Source organism: Aspergillus neoniger (assembly GCF_003184625.1).
Source record: "Aspergillus neoniger CBS 115656 unplaced genomic scaffold BO87scaffold_59, whole genome shotgun sequence".
Taxonomy (NCBI): Eukaryota; Fungi; Ascomycota; class Eurotiomycetes; order Eurotiales; family Aspergillaceae; genus Aspergillus; species Aspergillus neoniger.
Window position 1 is genome coordinate 94,457 of NW_020291187.1, and position 21,938 is coordinate 116,394.

Consider the following 21,938-nt stretch of genomic DNA (forward strand, 5'->3'; position numbering starts at 1 on the left):
TATCCCGAACCTCTCTACACCCAGAAAGTGACCGCCGAGATTAACAAGATCATAACTGACTCCCAAGTCAAAGTAATTATCACACAAATGCCTTATCTCAGACTGACTAACAGCTACAACCGCAGTTACACAAGCACCTCTACCCCTCCTTCCCCTCACTTCTGAGACTACCACAGTTGGCACCATCACTACCGCATCTGGCGCAATCACGCGGCAATCGCACGTCTTCCACCTGGCCTTGCATACAGCCCGCAAATCACAGCCACGAGCATACTTCTCGTCCGAGTAATACAACCGAGGGGCATTGTTATCACGGGCTATACTGACACAGGAAAATTCAAACATACTAAATACCCACTGTGCGACTCCTTATAAAGTCACCCCGTGGCCTGTTAATACTGAAACAATACTATCTCAATATTTTCCAATTCCCTCACTCAAGATCGACTATCCTGATTAACTCATCAAGTATTGCAACCATGGGCTCCGCCGAGAAAAAACAACTCATCCTCAATGCCTTCGCCATGCAATCGCCCTCGCACCTGAACCCAGGTCTGCACCGCTACCCCAAAGACCAAGGCCACAAGTACACCTCCCTGCAGAGCTGGATCCGCGTTGCACAGAAGCTCGAGGCGGCCAAATTCCACGCCATATTCTTCGCCGACGTCCTCGGCGGCTACGACGTCTACAAGGGTCCCGCGAACCTCGACCCGACTATTCCCGCGGGCGCGCAGTTCCCTATCAATGATCCGCTGTACAGTATCCCTGCTATGGCGGCTGCTACTGAGACGATTGCGTTCGGTGTGACTGCGTCGACGACATACGATGCGCCGTACGCGATGGCGAGACGCTTCTCTACTGTTGACCATTTATCCAACGGTCGGGTGGGATGGAACATCGTGACGTCGTACTTGGAGTCTGCGGCAAGGAACTTCGGATTGAATACCCAGATTGAGCATGATGAGCGGTATCGCATTGCGGATGAGTATCTCGATGTAACGTATAAATTGTGGGAAGGGTCATGGCGCGATGGGGCTGTGTATAAGGGGGATGATCGTGATGGTGTGAAGGGGTATGCGGACCCTAAGGCTGTGAGACAGATCCATCACAAGGGGAAGTACTTCAATGTCCCCGGACCGCATCTGTGTGAGCCGAGTCCGCAGAGGACGCCGTTCTTGTTGCAGGCTGGTACGTCGTCGGCGGGTAAGGCGTTCGCGGCGAAGCATGCCGAGGCGATCTTTTTGAATGGGCAGACGCCAGAGCTGGTCAGGCCGAGTGTTGATAGTGTGCGGGAGCAGGCGAAGGCGCTGGGACGCGATCCCGCTGGGATTAAGATTGTCGCGGGTGTGTTGGTTGTCGTGGCGGAGACGGATGAGGCCGCCCATGCCAAGTTCGAGGAGTATGCGAGGTATGGCGATCGCGAGGGCGCGTTGGCGCTGTTTGGAGGCTGGTCTGGGTATGATCTGTCGACATACGATGATGAACAGGATTTCCGATTCGTGGAGCAGCCGGCGGTGCGGAGTATGGTTAATCACTGGGCCAGTACGGTGCCGGGGATGGAGGGAAAGAAGTGGAATAAGAAGACGATTGCGGATTATTTGATTATGGGCGGCAATGGATGCAAGATTATTGGCGGGCCCAAGACAGTCGCGGATGAGTTGGAGAGGTGGGTGGAGGTTGCTGATGTCGATGGGTTCAATCTGAGTTATGCCAGCATTCCTGAGACGTTCGATGATATTATCCAGTATCTCGTGCCCGAGCTTCAGGCACGCGGGATCTTCCACACGGATTATGCAGTCAAGGGCGGCACGATGCGTGAGAATATGACCGAGCAGAAGGGACAGACGAGACTGCCTGAGTCGCATCCGGGCGCAAAGTATTTCTGGCGTGAGGGAGAAGAGGTGCCTAAGTATGCGGAGGGTCAGTGAGACGGGTTGACAAAATGTAACGATAAGCAGAGAATGAGATCAAGCCGTCATACTTATAAGCAGATGTATGCTACTTTCTATTGCCGTGAACAAACAGATAGCTAGCTTCTACCTTCCTCATTCACATTCGTCACTATTGACTCAAGGTCCTTGTATATTTCGGTAAATTGCAGAGGATATTATCAAAGAAGCGGCATTCCTACCGCGACCAGCAGGAAGAAAATAAGATTGGTCCATAGCCATCATGTCTCTCTATGCCTGCCCTGTCACAGGCTCAGTATGTCAGTGTGTCTTTAGCGTCCGATTTTAATGATACCTTCCCAGGCAACCTCGGAATTAGCTGACGAACACAACTTTTCAACAAGAGAGGCTCCTTAGTAGCCACCGAGGGAGATAAATCTCTCATAAAGAATAAGCACGGTGCTAGAGACGAGATGTCGTCTAAGCTAGAGCACAATTGGTGTTATCTGACCACGTTGGTAGATTTCAATGGCCACCGCAAAGCTATTACAATCTGGGGTAGCGCTCGGATAAGTCGGGTCAGCTTGGCTCGGGCTTTCAAGCCATCTCATCTCTAGAACAATAATTCGCGCATACACTCAGGTACTGAGTTTGCAGATGGAAGAACGACTCTCGTTGGGGGTTATGAAGGTGAGAGTATTTCATGCAGATATATGAGGTTAGGTTCGAGTGTTGCGATTTCGATGATATACTAGCTGTTTGTCTTTGCCAAAGAGTGAGTTGAGCCCTAGGACGCTGCCTGTATGGCGTTTACCGGATCGTCAGGGGATGGCATATTCATAAGCGGCTCAAATACCCAGTTAGAGATAAGGATATTGTCTCTCCGTGAGGGATTTGCTCCCTCTTGCTGTGCCAATGATAATGTACACTGGAGGAATCTGTCACGGGCATTCGTTAGGCGTCCCGCTTTGATTCACTAAAATGCCGCATATGCTATTGATGTTCCACTATAATCAAACGAGATGATTATTGCTAGTCTTCCTTCATTACTTACGAAGCCATAGCTAGCTGGTGTCTCATACTGCCCCATTCAACCTCAGTCAGTTTCTTTGAGATTATAATAGTCAGAAATATACTACCAAGTGGTTAGCAAGTACATGATCCATCTCTGAAGTTACAGTACATTACAAATGAGCAAATGTATGATGATATAGCTCAAGGCTATGACCAATAAAAGTCCCCTCTAAGCTGCCATGAGGTCAATAAACCTCCATCGGGCAAAATCATCACACCCCAATCATCCACCACGGGACTCAGTGCTCCACAACGGGGCAAACCAAGCGTTCGGATATGGGAAGTAAAGTCAATCCATCATCAGCGGGCATCTGCAACATGGCATCTATAAATACAGGCCCTTGGCTGCTGTTCATCATGGAATTTTCACTCCAGGCCTATCTGTTTATATCTATCTTCATCATCAAAAGCTGCCACAATGATTTCTGCCATTCTATGCACCAGTCTTTTGCTTCTCGGTCTCGGCCAAGCAGCAACCGTTCCTCTTCCTCCAAGCACCGGACCATGCGACGTCACGCTCAAGGCCAGCGAACTAGTCGACTGGTCTCGAACCAATCCATTCGACCCAAAAGGGGGTAAGCGAGCTCTCATGGTCACGACATTCACACCCGTCAACTGCGGGAGTGTGCTCTCTGGATCATACATCCCAAATGCAACAGCAGCATATGAAGATGAGACTTTCCAGTCTTTTGGGCTACCTGCAGGGACGTTCGAATCTCTTCGCATCCAGACACAGCAACAGCTACTCTCTTCCAGTAACAACGAAAGTTACCCACTTGTGCTCTTCTCGCCCGCTCTGGGAGTGTCAAAATAGATGTATACCTCGCTCCTTCAAGACATTTCCAGTCACGGATTTGCAGTCATCTCCGTCGATCATCCGTATGATGCCGATATTGTGGAATTTCCCGATGGTGGTACGGTGATTGGTATCCTCGAAAACACTACAACAGATGCACAATTCACTTGGGCAATGAACGTTCGGGTCCAAGACATGATCTTTGTTTACAACCAGACTCGCAATGAGACAGCCGTCAGAGATATATTCCCCTTGTCACTGGAAAATCCAGATCTGCTCGCTCTCGACCGAGTATCGATCACCGGTCATTCCCTCGGCGGAGCCACAGCCGCACAGACAATGTTGGTTGACAACCGATTCGTCGGAGGCATCAATCTAGATGGTTCATTCTGGGGATCCATCCTCAAAAAGGGACTGTCCAGCCCGTTCCTAATGTTCAGTAACGCAAACCACACTGCGAAAACAGATCCTAGCTGGGGCACATTCTGGTCAAATTTACGAGGATGGAGATTGGAGCTACGACTCGCACAGTCTAAGCACTATTCCTTTTCCGACTTACCGGTACTGGTGGAGTCTCTGAGCATCTCTGACGAACTGAAAGAAATTGCTCAGGAAACTTATCTTGGAACTATTGGCGCTTTGAGGGCTAAGAATGTGGTTGTCTCATACATGGTTGCTGCGTTGCAGTACTTTACCTCTGGACGCACGTCGGATCTACTGAGTGGCCCTTGTGCAGCATACCCTGATGTGACCTTTGTACATTCTGCCTAGTTCAGTGGGGTGCTGGTATATGCATATCAACGAGGCTGTTGCATTCGCAGTGGTTCTGGGCGAGAAGCTTACCATACTTCTGAATAGCAATCAGACTGAAGCATATTGTGGCTCATAGTAGGCAGAGGCCGAGATGAATGGAATTCCCCAATTTAACAGTGTTCCATTTATATGAGTCCCTTCCCGAGTGCAAGTGAAATTACAGCCGCACATAATAGTCACTTCCACTAATTCACAAATTTGGCCATCACAGCGCCAAACCCGTAATTGTGAGGCTTGGTCTAGCGTTGTCCAACTCATCACAATATCAATGTAAGGCTAGTCTCCTTTGTGAATCCTTCGAAGCAGTCAGTGCACAGTCTCACCCTGCGATTTAGCCGCCGTACATATCTCCACAGAGTAATTAAGCGCCGGCTGAGGGGGGATTGTTCCATATATAGCATTGGGGCACAATCAAGGGGATATATCCGGCGTCTCGAAGGTGTTGAGGATTCACGGGTCCGGAATTAGCCGCCGTGAATCCACCACACGTTTAAATTCTTCACTTCTCGGTCCAACTGTTGTATCTCTACAAACTACTCACTATCACTTTGCAGACTTATATTCTGCATTCAAACGATCACACATCAACAAATGGGTGACTTGGGACCATACCTCGACTACGATGGAGAAGACTACATCTGTACTATCTGCGACAGATGGTTCAGGACTGAAGGTGCGCTCTTCGCCCACTGCAGAGCGACCACGCGACATGAATGGTGTGAGAGATGTCGTCGGGTATTTGTCTCAGAAGACTCGAAGAATGCACACATCCGAGCATCCAAGAGACATAATATTTGTCGTTCCTGTCGCGAACCAATAGACTTTGAAACCGGTGAAGATCTTCGAAACCATCTGGAGGATTATCATCATGCTTGTCTTGAGTGCAATATATTCCTCGGGTCTGCTGAGAATCTCCTAAGCCATGATATCTCTGTCCACTATTATTGCGATAGCTGCGACAGATATTTCGGCAATGAAAACAACTTAAGAATGGTAAGCTGACAAACACTATCGTGGTTGTGTGAAACTTTCTGATAGTTGTCTTTCCAGCATCGGCAGAAGCACCAACCCAAGGGCGTGGAATGCTATGGCTGCTATCATAGCTTCAAGTCATTCTCCGGGATGCTAATTCATCTGGAATCAGGGGCCTGTCAGTCGGGGGTCATTGAAGACACGATTGATGATCTAGCGACGGAATGTTACCAGAGCAGGAAATATATCGTTGAAACAGATGGAGGCTGGCATTATGAGTGTCCAGACTGTGAGAGGCAGTTCTGGAGGCTATCTGCGCTGTACCAACATGTTGAGGATGTCCCTGCCTGCTCCTATCTTGCGACTGGGGATGGTTGTCTGGCTAAGCTTGAACGCTTTATGGCTTCCAGGTTGCCATGACTCCATGCATCCCTCCTTGCCTACTGCGACTAGCTCCTTGTTCTTGCTAGAGACATAATCACAGCATTTGTGTGAATTGATTCTCCAGGTTCACACGGTACCGTATCATCCATACATCCCAGGTGCATAGAAGTGACGGCAGGTCCGTATTAACAATTGCGCATCCTGGTGCATGTATAATTGGAGTTATGGCCCCGTATTAACGGCTGTGCGTACTGATGCATGTAGTTGAAGTGAATAACCAAATCAATTCTAAAACTATAAAAGGACCGTGTGAAGCCTATCCCTCGATCTTCTCTACATATCTCAAGTTGTATCTTAGAATTTTCAGTTCGCACTTTGCAACACCACTCCTTGGAAGAGAACGTAATCCACCATGATGCGTGATTACAAGTTCTATCTCGCCCTAGTGGCCATCCTTCTAGCCCTATGCATGGCCAGCTCAACCATGGACTCTTCCTGGACCTCACTACCGACTAGCCTAGCGATAACACGGACAACACAGGCACCACGTCTACTGATGTCAACAATGAACTCTACCACAGACATCCCACCAACGACCATGACTAGGCCTTCTTTACTATTATCAACGGTGTCATCGTCGTCATCATCTTCAACAGCAGCAACAACAACAACCTACTTCATCATCCTCCGCACCAGCAACACCACCCACCTCGACAAACTAGGCGCCAGCATCCTCAACGTCAACGCCACAACCAACCAAACCACCGCCATCTTCAACTGCCAAAGCAGCAAGCTCGGCAACTGTCTCATCACAGTGCCAGTATCAGCAACGAATGGCCCGTCAACTGCAGAACTCACTCTCACGAGCGTCGACTCAGTCACTCCCTTAACCCATCGTTTGAAGTCCACCACGTCACTGGTAGTTCAATATGCGATCCATACGTATGTGGTTCGATGCGACATTACAGCCTCCTTTAACGCTTCTTGCACAACTACCTATTATGCTTGGGAGTCCTCTGATGCCTTCACGTTTCCTTATACGTCTACCTATTCGTGGACGGTCTCGGCCCTAGCGTATATGTCTATTCCGATTACAGCTGGGTTAGAGAAGTTGGATAGATCGGTTGGTGTGACTACGGCGGTTGCAGATCCTACTGCATCTGCCACAGAAGGAACGGGGCCACATCCTGAGGAGCATTTCAAGAGTCCATTGGCGTGGATAGCGGCCCCCATCGTACTTCTTGTTGTGGCGGGTGCTTTGATTGCTGGCGTTATGTTTTGGCGGAAACGGAAGAGGTCTGCTGATCAGCCAGTATCGTCGGAGGGCGAGGATAATACTGCCTGGGGTGTGTTTGGGAAGGCGGAGCTGCCGACTGCAGGATGTGGCATTGTGGAGGCTCCGGGACATGAGCAGGAGTGGGTCGAGTTGGTCGCCGTTGGGAATGAGATATCGGAGCTGCCGACGAATTGGAATGTGGCCGAGTTGTCGGCTACTTGGGAGGTGGCGGAGTTGCCTGGGTAGGGTGGATGGTATGATATGTGGTGGGTGTGGGATATGAGGGTGGGTATGGAGTCTTGGGGTTACAGGGTATCTAATGAGGTTGAGTGAAGATTCTGGAAATGAATTGTGAGAGCATGGTGGGCAAGCTTATGTGTATTGACGCAGTAATGAGATTAGATACAGTCCTCTTCAGTTGTCACTTCCAACATGTTTTAAATTTATGTCCATGTATTACTCTTCGTGTATCACTCTACCTATGCACCGGTCTGTCTTTGCTGATCGATAAGAATCGACAAAGGTCCGATAGGAGCATCCTCCCGATCTAGCATTATCTCAACCATACGAAGCTCCTTCCCATTGCTGACAACATCATTCGAAAGAACATCCTGTAGCTCTTTCCAAGTTTCAACTGATGCTGTAAAAGTATCTTCGCTAGCTCCGAAGAAGCTAGGGGCTTGTAGATATCTCCAACGCGACACGTCGTTGTATCCCTGCTTCCGACCGTGGATGCACCGCTCAATAGTGTATCCGTCGTTGTTGATAAGGAAGACCACGACATTCAGCTTCAGTCGAATGATTGTGGACAGTTCCTGTGCGGTCATCTGGAAACTACCATCGCCAATGAGAAGGACTGTGCGTGCATCTTTGATGCCGTGGTACTTGTTTGATGCCATCAGCTCCTCCTGCGCGAGTGCAGCACCCTGAGCTCCTGGTAGCATGTATCCGATGGACAGCCAAGTCACGGGTGCGAAGAGGCGGGTGTGCTTGGGCAATGCCATCTCACGGACACCATATCCTGCCGTGCCTGTCTCTCCCAGTAAGATGTCGCCTGGACGAAGGAAGTTCGCAAACACTCGCCACAGCTTATCCTGAGAAATGGGTTTGTCTCCTTCCACTTCGGAGAATGAGGCGAGTTTATCACGGGGAAGGTTAGGATAAGGTTCATAGCGATGGATTTGGTTAAGGTCGATATTCTGAATTATACGGGATGTGGTGAGCTTGGCAGGAATGTCCCGTATGATCTCCGTGCCAAATTTGACTTCGTTATCAGTGAACAGAATAGCAACGTCGGGCTTAGGGATGATCTGGTAGAAGTAGGAATTGGTGGAGCTGAAGTGTGGCCCAAAACACAACACCAGGTCTGCTCCATTGTAGAAGTCTTGTACTTCAGTCGGGTCGTAGTTGCCGCGGTAGATTCCATGGAAGTTTGGCCGTGTGTCATCTACCAAACCTTTCCCGAAATTGGTGGTCCACGTCGGGAAGTTTGTAGCATTGATGATCTTCTGCACCTCATCCACAATGCCTATCGGTCTGATTTCTCCATCGACGAGAATAATCGGTTGCTTTGCTGCATAGATGCGTTCCAGAATTCTTGCCACGACATCATCTTGGGTCTGGGAAGGAACAGGCTCGGGCGTGCTGACGGCGAGCGCGAGTCTTTCATCTGACACATACTGGTGCACCATATCCATTGGCACCTCGATATAGACCGGTCGGCTATGAAGGAGACACTGTCGTAGTACTTCATCAATTTGTGCTGGAGCGGTGCGTGGATCCCGCAAGCTGGCCTGGGCGATAGTCAAGTGTTCATAGATCTTAGCGAAGCGCCCATATTCGCCATCGTTGAAAGTATGGTGAACCAATTTGCGTCCCTCCTGCAAGTCCCGAGCTGGTGTTCCCACAATGTGCACGACAGGCGCCCGCTCAGTGTAGGCTCCTGCGATGGCATTGACAGCAGACAGCTCCCCGACACCGAAAGTGGTGACAACGGCGCCAATGCCTTTAATTCTGGCGTACCCGTCGGCGGCGTAGGCGGCGTTTAGCTCGTTCGCGTTACCGACCCATCGCAAACCGGCCGGCTCCACATAGTCGAGCAAAGTGAGGTTGAAATCACCCGGTACACCGTGGACGGAAGCTACGCCCAGGTCTTTGAGCCGACGGAAGAGATATTCAGCGACTTTGATGGAAGGCATGTTGAAATGGTGGCAGATGGAGAAGAGCAAAGAGCTCCGTCAGGAACCGCGGTTCTTATCAACTTATCAAGGTTACCCCGCCCCGTGATCCTTTTCTCCGACTCGCCGACTCTCCGATACCCGGTCCGGTGGGAGCGCCGCTGCCCGCCAATAACCGCTCGATTCACTCCTTTTTGGATATTGTGTGACTATAATTAGCAGATGGGTATCGAGCGGGAGTTCTAGTGAGAAAGTATGGTGTTTCAAGTAGCTTTGAGTGACTGTGACTGTTGGTAAGTTCGTTTCAATCCTCCTTAGAATCCTATCACTAGTCCTAGATATATATTTCGATCAGATTAACTAAGTACTAGTAGTCTGACTGAACCAAACACAACAGTCTATTCGTCCGAGAGTGTGAAATACTATCCCAAAAACAATTGCTATAATAGCAAAACCATTTCAATAACTGGAGACGAATTAAGTAATGAGAATTGATGCCCAGGAATATGAAGTCATGTTGGCCCAAAACAGAAGTTCCACGCGAAGATCCTTATCAATGTCATTGATCAGATAAGAAACAGCATCCACAATAAAGCCACGTGATGCCATTAGCTGCTCATCATCACGTGGCATGTGGTCCTGAAATTGATAAGACCAATTATTTCTGATAATAAGACTAGCGCAATTGTAATCATATTCATAAGAATAACGAAGTAATATGAGTCCCATTCTTTAGTTATATACTGTTGGAACGTCTACTCGTAGGAAGCAAAGAAAGGGCAGAGATTTGTATGTGTGTGTTCCTATCTAGGGGTTGCACAGCGAGGGTAGAAGTAGGGGTTGTTTAGTATGTAGGGGTCATGTGACCGAGGCTACTAGTATTACTGCTTCAACACGGCCCCCTAGGTGAGGGAGTGTTGAACAAGGTATTAAAATTATATTTCTTTTCTAAATAGGCAATTTTTCGTATCTCAAACATTATTTTCAGGATGCGCGGCGGTGGTACTGGTAGTAAAAAGAAAGATTATCTGTAGAAGATATCTGAATATATAGAATAGTTCCTGATCTAATAGTTTAGTAAGACTGTCAGCAGGATTGGCTATACTAGTAATATATTAAATAAATATAATATTTATTTTAATTAGATCTGTTATAAACAGGTAGCAGTTATCAAGCTATCTGGTTAACTTTATATAGCTATTATAGTTCAGTATTTTTAGTAAATTAACAGTGTCGCTGAATAAGAGTATTTTACTATTATTAGATATCTTAAGATTAAATACCTGTACTAGTTTCTTAATATATAAAGTGTCTTTAGCAGCGGAGTTAAATACACAGTATTCTATAATAATAGATAAAGATATAATAATACTTTATTTAATAGATATCCAGATAATTAAATTATCTGTATAGAAGATAATATATTTTTTAGTAAATTTACTATTCTTATAATCAGCATGTGTAGTATCTATATAAATTTTAATATTTTTAATATAGTCAGCAGCCAGGGTAATACTGATATAAATATCTATATATAATTTTCAAGGTCTTTATATCTGTTGTAATAATATTATTTATATATCTTTATAGACAGAAGATAGCCTGGTATAGATTAGAATATATTTTAATGGTTAATTAATTTAAATAATTAACTAGTTTCTGATATTTGTTGATATTGATATTATCTATAATTATTTTTGAGTAATCTGTCTTCTTATAGGTAGGGGCTATTAGAATAATAATATTAATATAAAATTATAAGCTTATTATAGTAAGGTATTTCTCTACATAAATAAGCTGTAATAGTGAGATTATATTCATTTAATAATTATATAAGATATTATATCTGAGCAGGATCTTTAATTTATCTAGTTCTTTAAAATTAAATATCTTATTAAGATAGTATTTTACTGATATCAGATTCTCTTGCTTGAGACTAGTAATAGTAAAGTTATTAATATAAATTATAAACCAGATTTTTCTATTTCTGTAGATGCAGAGGTCTTCTAGTAGAGATTTAAATCTAATTTCTTATAATTTATTATTAAATATATAATATCAGAGATAGGCTGCTTGGTAAAATTTATATAAAATCTTTTTCAGAAAATATATTTATTTAAATAGTCTCTTATAGTATCCTGTTAGCTGCTTTATGTAGATATATTTTTCTTCAGTTAAAATATATAAATAAACAGATATAATATTATACTGTTTTTAATAGAGATGCTTCACTGCTATACTTATTATAAATATTTTAAGCATGATTTTACTGGCCACGGGGATAAAGAACTTATTATAATTGATATCTAGTATCTGGTAGTTATTATAAATAATCCAGTGAATATAGAATTATATAATAATGTTTTCAGTATTAATTTTTAGATTAAATATTTATTTATCTGGGATTATTCTAGTGCCAGCAGGCTGGTTAATAATCTTATAGATTTTTATTAATTTAAGTATATTAATCTATATAGTTATAACCACTTTCCAGTATAGAGTAAGCAGGAATATAATTACTTTAATATAAATATTTAATATAGTAACTTTGTGTTATTTTAATATAAATAAAATAAATAGATCAGATTCCTGTTCCAGCACAGCTACTTACTTATTCCTAATTTATATAGAATCTTTGTCTTTTATAGTATATTGGGATTATCTTAGAATATTAATAATAATAATATTAGAATGCTTAGGTTCAGTAAGATAGTAATCTTAATAAATATATTTTATTAATGCTTTATATTCTATAGGATTCTTAATTAAGAAGATTAAAGTAATAAGAATATTTCTGATAATACTTTTCATAGATTTAGTAAAGATAGATAGGGTCTGTATTCTTTTATATATAAATTTATTAATAATATTATCCAGGATAAGAAGGGCCTTGGTAATATTAATCTTTATATTATCTAATTAATATAAGAAGATATTATTAAAGTTAAATAAGATATCTAATCCCAGCATAATCAAATCCTTAAAAATTAGATACTTTAGCTACTTTATTAAAATCTTTATAATTATTTTTATATATATAATCTTTATAAAAGATAATATTTCTTAATCTTTTAATTTTATCTGAGGCAGAATATTATATTAGATATATATAATTATTATTACTGTCAAAACTAATAAAGTAGCTAATTTCTGTGTAAGATAATATCTTCCTGGAGATAATATAGTTCTTTTTAAATATATATTAGTAGCAGCGGCATTTAAATATATATAAAAAGTCTAAGAAGATATTAGAATTAAGAAGATTATAATATAATCTATATAATTAAATAAGTATTTATTTAGCTTTGCTTTCTGTAGAGACTAGTTAATTTAGGATTTATGCCGCTAGATATATAGTATATAATTAAAAATAAGGAGATAAGCTAGAGTTAAATAATATAATTCTATTTATTTAATTAAGCAAGTCTTTATATTATTCAGACAAGCTATTTGCTTCAGGTGTTTATAGTAATAATATAATAATTTAAATATCTTGATCTTCATGGTTTGCCTATTTCTTAAATCTATTAAATTTATGATTTCTATCTAGATACTAGTAAGTAATATATCTATTAATTATATTCTTATATTTATTATTCATTTAAATCAGTTTTATAAAGATGTTATTCTTCTGTTTTAGTATGATAATATATACTAAGTAGATAGTATTATTAATCATGATTATAAAGTATTAGAATTCTTTATAATTTATTAAGGTCATCTTCTGCACGTCCGCGTGCTATAATTAGATAGGATTAATAGTTTATAAAATCAGATATTTTAATACTAGATACTTTATTTTATCTAGAAAACATATCTTATAATAAAGATTATTCCTATATTTAAATTTAATTTATTAATTTTTTATAGTAGAGACAATCCTGTGAAATCCTATATATCTGTAGCACTGGTATAGTAAAAAAAAATCTACTATAATAAAGATTATTTCTGTATTTTTTATATATATAAAAAGCATGTTTTTATATATCTATAAATAGCTGACTACTTTATTATTCTGCTTTCTGTATAGGATCAGATCTTTTATAATAATATATATTCTGAAGTTCTTGCACAGGCAGTCTGCTGAAAGAAGTCTGTAGATAAGATCTGGTTAATAATATATTTTAATTTTTAATTTAATACTTTTATTATTTGTAGATAGAAATAGAAATTAATAATTTACTAATTTTATAATATTAATACTGCTGTCAGAGGTACTGTATTTATAAAAATTATAATTATTTAGATCTTGGTAATTATTTAGTAAAGTATAATCAGGAATTAAATATTATAAATTACTAATATTATAAATCTAGTATAAAGATTTACTAGTAGTATTTCTAATTATTAAATTACTAAAATTTAAAATATATAAATTTTTGTTATCTGAATCTGCTTTATATAGAATAATATACTGAGCAGATATCTTAATAATCTGTTTTATAAATAATACTACTATAATTACTTTAGAGTTATTTTTTTCTTTATTAATTCTTTTTCTAAAGAACTAGATATTTTTTATATAGAGAATTTACTCTACTGGATATAAGATTAGATTAATATACTAATATTTTAATAAATTATAATTTCTTGATCTGCAATACATGCAGGTACTGTTAATATATTCTAGTTTTATATTATATATTTTTATAGCATAGTCTTCAGGGAGAATATCTTTTTCTAAGTAAATAACTATTTTTATTATTCTCTAATAATATTAGATTTATTTAATAAATTTCTACTTTTATTTTTACTAACAGTAGTAGTATTAATTTTATTTAATTTATATTTTTTATTTTCTTTAATAATGCTCCTGCAAAGCTCTTTAAATTATATTTTAATATAAGTCTTTCCTATATTTTCTGGGATTATATATTTCTGTATTAATATGTAGGTAGAGAAATCTATCTATAGTTTATATAATAATTTAAAACTTACTAGATATAATGATAATAAGTATTCTAGTTTACTTATAAAATTATAGGTATTACTGAAATTATAAATAAATTAATATACAGTAGAGTAATTAGAATATATAATTCTTATTAATTTAATAATAATAGTTTAGTATTTTATTATACTATAACCCAGTATAATGCTTCTTATAACTTTATATATATTATTAATATAATTTTTTTCTTTTTTAAATTTCCTGAACTTTTTTTTTATTTTTTTTAACAGCTGGCCAGCTAGCCAGGACAATATATTTTATAAATAATTATATTATTCTTTATAATTTTTATAGTTCTTATTTAATTTTGGAAGCTTTAAATTAACTAGATTTTTTAATCTAATATTCTTTAATATCTGCTTCAGCTTGAAATCCCAGTTATAGAAATTATAGTTATATAGTAAGAGAGATAATCCTAATATAGTTTTAACAGTAATTCTGGATAATTAATCCGCCTGTATAGCTGCTTTTTTGGTTTCTTTATTATATAATAAATCTTTGATATTAATACTGCTTTTTACTTAGAATATTATCTTGATTAATTAGATGGCTGATAGCCTGTAGGAAAAGTGATTTAGTATTATATAGTATAATTTTAATATTACTAAGACTGCTATATTTCTGTTTACTACTATTATAGTGACTATAGATTCTCTATCTTGTTTGATATTAATGATCCTGTTTAATAATTCTGAATAGCTTTATAGTAAAAAGGACCGGGCTTATAACCTGTTAGAATATCTACTTATAGGAAGTAAAGAAAGGGCAGAGATTTGTATGTGTGTGTTCCTATCTAGGGATTACGCAGTGAGGATAGAAGTAGGGGTTGTTTGGTATGTAGGGGGGTGAAGTGTGTGATGGCTGTTTTCTCTGCTTCAAAAGTTGCCCCACTTCGTCTTTCCCAGTCAAGAGCTTCCTTAATGATTCCCTCAATACCTTCCCGGTTGCTCTGCGCACTTGGTCCGGTCACCCACGCGGTAAAATCATCTACGAACGCAATCGCACCACCCTGGCCGTCGATTTGACGTTGTACAAGGTCTGCATTGAAGAAGAGGAACAGGATTGGGGATAGCAGCGAGCCTTGCGGCAGTCCAGCCTGTGGCAGGCTGTGGGTCTCAGACAGTTGCCCATTGATTTAAATGGTCGCTGTTCGTTCCGAGCAGAATGCCTCAACCCACCGGAGTAGATCCTCCGGTATACCTCGCGCTTTCATTCTCTGAAGTAACCGTTCTTTGCAGACTCCATTATAGGCGCCCTTGATATCGAAGCTGATCAAGCTCACGACGCGTCGGCCGTGCCATGCCGCGTAAATTTGCTCCTGCAGGAGTACAAGTGCTTGCTCGGCGGACCGCTGCTTTCGGGCGCCGAAGTGGCTGGTCGGGAGTAAACCATAAGTCTCTACTGCATGTGAGATCCTTTCTGCGACCACAGATTCCAGTATCTTGTCCAGTGTCGCGAGGAGCGAAATCGGTCTCCATGCTTTGGCAATGGTATAGTTCTCTTTGTTCAGCTTTTTTAGCGGTATAATCTTTGCATGTCTCTACTGTCTTGGCAACGTGCCTTCTTCCAGTAATGCCCGGAAGAGATCCAGGACTCTGTACTTGACTGTAGGCCAAGTCATCTTCCAGACTATTACTAGTAAACCGTCTTCGCCGGGTGCCTTCCAAGACTTTGCCGCTATCAGCTATTGTTTGATCTCCTCCATCGTGATGGCAGGCATCTCGACGGGCGCTCTTTGTGGTTGAGTCCCTTCATCATCAATGTTGTCCGGCAGGGGCGGGAAGAATTTGGCCAGCAATTCTTCTGCCTGCTCTGTATGATCAGTGGTCGTGGTCCTATCTGCTCTGAGGAGCTGCGGGATCTTCCCGAACGCTGCGTCTTCTCCCGACTTTAGGTATCTAGCGGCTTTCCATATGTTATTATTGTTGGCAAGAAATTGATTTCAGTGCTTTTTCTTTTGTTGCTGGATGGCATCATGGTATTGTTTTGCCGCGTCTCGGGCTATTGTCTCCAGGTAGGGTGCTTTTCGTCCCGCCCGTCGCTCAGAGCGGGCGTGATTTCTCCAGTATGTGTGTATGTGACGGAGCTGTGTTAAATCAGCGGTCCATCACCGCTTCGTGTGTGGTGATGGTTTTGATCTTGGTGTTAACACATGCACCGCGTCCGAGACCGCCGATATGAGCTGGTCGGTTTTCTGCTGTACTGTGCCCTCTGCCGGAGTGGCAGCAAGAGTGTTTGCTATCCTGGCATTGATCTCTTTCCATGGAGCATTTTTCAACAGAAGTCGTCCCTGATGCTGTGGGAGCGACTAGGGGGCATTAAATGCAGTCTCAATAGCGCAGTGGTCCGAGCCGTGCTCTGTCCCGAGTATAGCACACTTAATCACGGAGTCTGTTAGGTTGTCCGAGGCCAGGACCAGGTCAATTATTGACTCGCAGTCCCCGCTGTATCCTCCGCCATGCCATGTTTTTGTACCTCGTTTGAGAAGACTGCTGAGAGCATAATCGTTCATGAGGTCAATGATTGGATCTGCTTCACCTTGTCTTCTCAAAGACACGTCGTCTCCTTCCCAGAGTTGGTCCTGCCGGTTGAAGTCTCCCATAATTAAAATCTCCACCACCGCACCCGTATCTCGCCGTACTTTCGTGATCGCGTTGATTAAGTATTTGCATGTATCGTCCAAAGCTGAGGCATTTTCCCCTTCCACGTAAACTGATGCCATGAAAATCAGTCGCTCAGGAAGCCTAATAACCGCTGCCGTGAGATCCGGGGACTCTATTGGCACTTGTTCCGCCTCGACATCTTTGTTAATCCAGAGTATGCTTCGAATTGCCCACCTGCCTTCCCTCCAAGTAGAGGGAACCATCTTCGTCCATCTGTGGTGTCCCATTGGGGTGGTCAAGAGCCGGCCTTGAATCCTCCTCGCTTGGGGTTCCTGAATTGCTAATACTACCGCGTTCTGAGTCTCTTCGTCATTCATTAAGCTCTCGTGCACTACACCCTGTTTTCTAACATTCAGTTGAATAACTCGAAGAGTCTTATTCATGATGCGATGGGTAGAGCTTCCGACAGTTTTTGCTGTACGATTCGTGAGGGCCTCCGCATGGAATACACTTTGGAATCGTTTGATCGCAGCTACTGTGGTAATGGCCCTCCGCGGCACATTTTGCACATTTCTGCGCGTTCTTACACTGGAAGGCCTTATGTCCGATCTCTTGGCAATTATAGCATTGCATCGGTCGGGGTCGGTATTCAAAGGTGCTGGTCACGCCGGATTCTCCCCTAGCATGAAAGAACCCGTCGGCCAGGAGCCTCCGTGCATCACTGTCTTTGGTCAGATAAATGACCATTGACCCATAGGCCTTCGCATTCTCCTTTCTACTGAGCCATGTAATCTTAGCGATGGAAGCTTCGTTCTTTTTGTTAAAGGCTGCTGCAGCTCCTGCTCGGATATCACCGTTTTCATCAAGCACTGCAGTTCTGTTGACGCTGTCGACTTTGATCGGGTACAGTTCGTCACGAAGCACTCGGGCTCCTGCGTCGACCTTGGTTTCCGCCATCTTTTTAACCAGCTGGTGTTCAGCCTCATCTCGGCACGCAATTCTGATCCGGCTGGTGTTCTTTGGGTCCACTGTGACAGCGCGGCACTGCCAGTTCGTGTAGTTTTCCATTGTCCGGATCTCGGCCTCAACTGCCGTTCTAATTGGACCTGCTGATGGTCTCTCATTTTCAGTATCTGCCATCTTCGAGGTGTCTATCGTGCAATATAGCGTGTCGGTGAAGGTAGTCGGTATCGTGTTCCACGATGAGAGAGTCCGTATATTGCTTGGTTGGCTGGTGGGGGGAGTACGGGCGACATCTGCATAGGACGGGGATCCCGAAGGATTGACTGCAATGCGCAAGGATTGGATTTCGCGAAGGATCTCCTCGTGGCTGTTCTGAGCACATGACTCGGGGTGGGGTTGCGGTGTCGAGGGTCGATTCGCCAGGGTCTGTAATTCGTGTCGAAACTCTGCGAGGGTAGCGCCAAACTCTTCTTTGACTCTATGGAGCTCCTCCTTGTGTAGTTCATCTCGTTGTCTGATTTCTCTTCTGAGCTTAACAATCTCTTTCACAAGTCTGGAGGTGTCTGAGTCCTCGCTCTCTGCCGAGGAGTCGTCCGAAGTCGCCGCTTCACGTTGGGCGACTGGTTTACCCTGGTTCTTCTTCTTTCGCTGGGGGCGCGTGTTTCTCTGTTCAGTATCGATCTCTTGCTCTTGAGCATAGTGGGCTGGTGGTCTTGTCGTGCGTTTCGGCCTCACCAATCGCGGTGGCGAGTTTTCGCGTTCGTCGCGGTCGGGCGGTTCAGGGGTTCGCGTCTCGGCCCGTCCCGACATTTTTCCTCCCCACGTTCAAGAAACAGTCGCAACAATCCGTTCGAAGCTCAATTCGTAGTCGATCCTAATTAGGTCGAATCTTCGTACCGAGTCGGTGTACCGGCGCCTTACAGTGAAGGTGAAAATCATCTTTTCACAATACCAAGTTCCTCGGAATCCTAAAGTACTGTGGAGCCTACCTTTCTCTACCCCCGCTATCTCTCCGGTGAGAAGTCTGCCGAGGTTTTCTCAATGCTGTACTCATATAAACGTTCAGTATAGAATTATTCGTACATTTGTACCGGCTTGAAACCCGTAACCCGCATTTTTTATTATTATCATCATCGTAAATTTTTTCGTTTTCTTTCTATTGTTTTTTCTTTTTTTTCTTTCTCTAGAAACCCAGCAGTAGCTTGGACCGGCCGCCTAAATGGGAAGATGCAAAGCACTCCACTGCGATCCTGCCGTAACTCCTCCGTACCTGCTTCATACCTGTGTGAATACAAGGCTTAGCCGGCTCAACATTTGCCAGAATAGGGCCGCATACCGGGCTCGACGAGTACAGTACCCGTCCAGCCTGCCGTATCACGGCCTCTTCAGTGTCTTCTTAGGCCATGCTTGCTGTGTCTATGCTTAGCTCAAGAGCTATTCTTCGGATTACTCTGGAGCCACTCTTCCTGGCGATTCTCGAGGTAAGCACAGCGTACAAGGCAAGCTGCTGCTCGCTTGGGGTGCATTTTCTTCACGAGAGTGGCCCAGGGTGTGTTTTCACGACGCAGAGCGAGTAATGTTGCATCATCCGCAGGTGTCCAATGATTATCATGACCCCTATGCTGTTCAGCGTACCCTAGGTCCGGGGCTGTATTCGGGATTTCGGCTGTCGACGGCTCCTGCTGGGTAGACCTTTTGGCACTATCGGGGATGGATCTCGGCTGCGTGGAAGTTGATATATCACACTGAGAAGGACCGGGATGTCTACCGTCGACGCTCATGTTTGGCAAGCTACTTGGGATCCAGTGCTTGTTTGGTGAATTCCTTTCACAACTTTGATGCGCGTGATTGTTGGAAGATGACAGTATCCACAATGGTGGGAAGCAACAATGCAATCGGTTTTCAGCGGAGTCTCGCGCACCGTAGAGGATGTTCTCAGATAGAAGGTCAGGATATAGAGATATGGAAGGAATATACTATCAGTGAAGGGTACACATAGGCAGGATTTGCCCCCAGCAGATTCTATGGACTGCTCGCTATATTAAATTGTCCGTACGGGCACCTGGGTATTTGGGATAGCGTCTCACCGGATATCAATCTATTCTTGATTCTCTATGTCTGGTTAGGCTCCCTCGGCTGTCGGTGCTTGACCTAGTTTCCCGTGCCGCTCCGCCTGCTGAACTGTACAGAATTAGTGAGAAGGTTTGTTATGATAAAATGTATGCTCTTGAACGCGCTTCTTCTTACTCCAGGCATGTCCAATTATGTTGTGTACCGAGAGGCCCCACTCTATGTATGATTATGAATTGGTAGTTATCACCACTTCTTCAAGCGGTTTCATTTCACTGTAATGACTTAGTCCTGCCCGTACCTGCTCCATCAGTTCACTCTTGAAGCAAATCGTTAAAAGCTATGAACATGAGTTGAGAGTGTGATTTATCAGTTCACTTGATAGGTCCCGTATAAGATGATAATATTGCTACCCTGGCTACTGATATAAGGGGCAATTGTATATATTCCACGCAGTAGCTCAATATGTTTGCACCGCGACATGACATTCTACATATACCAAGAGCAAGCAGTGCATGCATTCATTCCTTCAGACGAAGAAGAAATAAAGGACGCTGTAACAAGCCGGAAATCCTGAAACGCTTTCCCCCTATAGTATAATTGCTTATATAGCCTGAGATGCAAGGCTGCAGCCAAAGGCCACAATAGCACAACACATGGCCCCTAAACTATACCGGTTTGCGGATCCCCATTCCATCCGAGCAATACCTGGAATGCCACGATGCACCGCCTCCTCAATAGAAGACTGCAGAGTTCCTAGGACACCGGAAGATACTGTGAAACATACCAGGCCGCACAGGCTGGCAACTGCCATCATGAGCCACTTCACCCTGTGCACATAAGCCCACGACCACCAAGAAAAGATCAAGACCAGGGTCACCGCAACAGATATCAGTACCAGACCAATGGCCATGACAGACCGGGCACCTCTCCTGGCTGTAACAGCAGCCGACCGCTCAAAATCTTGTAATTGTGAAACGGAGTCCCCCAGCACAAGTTGCATAGAAGGAGGCAGAATAATTGAAAGGTTTGCCGGGAGCGGATGACACACCCGGCTGCTTGGACCAGACTGAAAGCACAGTGCTTGGGTACCGATAGAAATCCAGTCAGATCCATTGGTATCACTTGTCAAGAAGCCAGGGCGATCAGGAGCCGTGGTTGCTGTGAGGAGAGGCACATTACTAGCTGCTGTGGTGATCTCAGCAGTATTGTCATCTATTCTGGCAGATGTTGCGGTGACGTAGGTCTCGCCCATGGTATAGGCCTTCTTGCCGCGCTTGAGCAGGAGGCCTTCCCCGTTTAACTGAGAAACGCGATTAGTTATATCCCAACTCAGTTGCTGTACAGTGTTACACTGCAGATGCTCAGTAGTAGTTACCAACTCACATGAAGAGTGGCCACTCCCGCCTGCTGAACAGAGGGTCTGGTCAAGAACAGAAGAGCCAAAATGTCGGCCACTAGGGAGGCTGCAAGAAGCCCTGCATATATGAAAGTAGCAATTTGCCTCTTTTTTCGGGTCTTTGCTGCAGTGGACGTGATTGGGGCCAGGGCATCTTCAATCGTCAGACCACTGGTGGGTGGTCGTGAAGACACATGCCGTCCTCGGGTGCCGTTGCGTGCAAACTGGATGTGCGCCGGCCTTCCCACAGTAGACACCATATTGTATTGGTAAGTCCTCGTCACTATGTTTTCAAATGAGTTGTTTTCAGCTGCGGCGCTGATGTTTCTTTGATAGCATGCAAATACATACAGTTTAGGTATATTCGTGCCGGTCTAAGCCCCAAGTGAGAGTTGATCTCTTATATGTATAGATCAGGGAGGGTCTCTGCAGATAGCCGGGGTCGAGAAATCTGTGCGGCTGAAAGCTGGTCAAGGTTAATCGCAGTACCCTGAGCTCTGCCAAGCCTCACATATATCAGTAGGGCTGCTACGATCCACTGCTGGGTCATGAAGTTTGGAAATGACATGAC

The 21,938-nt window shown here is 43.3% G+C and overlaps 7 protein-coding genes across 7 annotated transcripts; 4 read left to right on the forward strand and 3 right to left on the reverse strand.

Annotated features, from left to right (window-relative positions):
• The first annotated feature begins 322 nt into the window (after positions 1 to 322).
• Positions 323 to 1,990, forward strand: BO87DRAFT_381066 (LLM class flavin-dependent oxidoreductase). Its single transcript, XM_025624444.1, has one exon. The coding sequence runs from the start codon at positions 480 to 482 to the stop codon at positions 1,926 to 1,928; it is 1,449 nt and encodes a 482-aa protein (XP_025474287.1). The 5' UTR covers positions 323 to 479; the 3' UTR covers positions 1,929 to 1,990.
• A 1,391-nt stretch (positions 1,991 to 3,381) lies between these two features.
• Positions 3,382 to 4,530, forward strand: BO87DRAFT_401915 (PAF acetylhydrolase family protein; the record flags this gene model as incomplete). Its single annotated transcript, XM_025625640.1, has 2 exons — positions 3,382 to 3,767; positions 3,810 to 4,530. 2 exons carry the CDS (start codon positions 3,382 to 3,384, stop codon positions 4,528 to 4,530), a joined length of 1,107 nt encoding a protein of 368 aa, XP_025474288.1.
• Positions 4,531 to 4,997: 467 nt separating this feature from the next.
• Positions 4,998 to 5,979, forward strand: BO87DRAFT_203972 (putative C2H2 finger domain protein). Its single transcript, XM_025618569.1, has 2 exons — positions 4,998 to 5,565; positions 5,623 to 5,979. Exons 1-2 carry the CDS (start codon positions 5,164 to 5,166, stop codon positions 5,962 to 5,964), a joined length of 744 nt encoding a protein of 247 aa, XP_025474289.1. The 5' UTR covers positions 4,998 to 5,163; the 3' UTR covers positions 5,965 to 5,979.
• Positions 5,980 to 6,526: 547 nt separating this feature from the next.
• BO87DRAFT_410998 (uncharacterized protein) lies at positions 6,527 to 7,450 on the forward strand (the record flags this gene model as incomplete). The annotated part of the gene is made up of 1 exon (XM_025626389.1): positions 6,527 to 7,450. One exon carries the CDS (start codon positions 6,527 to 6,529, stop codon positions 7,448 to 7,450), a length of 924 nt encoding a protein of 307 aa, XP_025474290.1.
• A 103-nt stretch (positions 7,451 to 7,553) lies between these two features.
• On the reverse strand, positions 7,554 to 9,414 carry BO87DRAFT_381068 (alpha-keto acid decarboxylase family protein). Its single transcript, XM_025624445.1, has one exon. The coding sequence runs from the start codon at positions 9,400 to 9,402 to the stop codon at positions 7,684 to 7,686; it is 1,719 nt and encodes a 572-aa protein (XP_025474291.1). The 5' UTR covers positions 9,403 to 9,414; the 3' UTR covers positions 7,554 to 7,683.
• A 9,911-nt stretch (positions 9,415 to 19,325) lies between these two features.
• Positions 19,326 to 19,679, reverse strand: BO87DRAFT_431154 (uncharacterized protein; the record flags this gene model as incomplete). The annotated part of the gene is made up of 1 exon (XM_025627578.1): positions 19,326 to 19,679. The coding sequence occupies one exon, from the start codon at positions 19,677 to 19,679 to the stop codon at positions 19,326 to 19,328; it is 354 nt and encodes a 117-aa protein (XP_025474292.1).
• A 370-nt stretch (positions 19,680 to 20,049) lies between these two features.
• Positions 20,050 to 21,627, reverse strand: BO87DRAFT_391582 (uncharacterized protein; the record flags this gene model as incomplete). The annotated part of the gene is made up of 4 exons (XM_025624970.1): positions 20,050 to 20,079; positions 20,270 to 20,308; positions 20,756 to 21,322; positions 21,355 to 21,627. The coding sequence occupies 4 exons, from the start codon at positions 21,625 to 21,627 to the stop codon at positions 20,050 to 20,052; spliced, it is 909 nt and encodes a 302-aa protein (XP_025474293.1).
• Between the last annotated feature and the right edge of the window lie 311 nt (positions 21,628 to 21,938).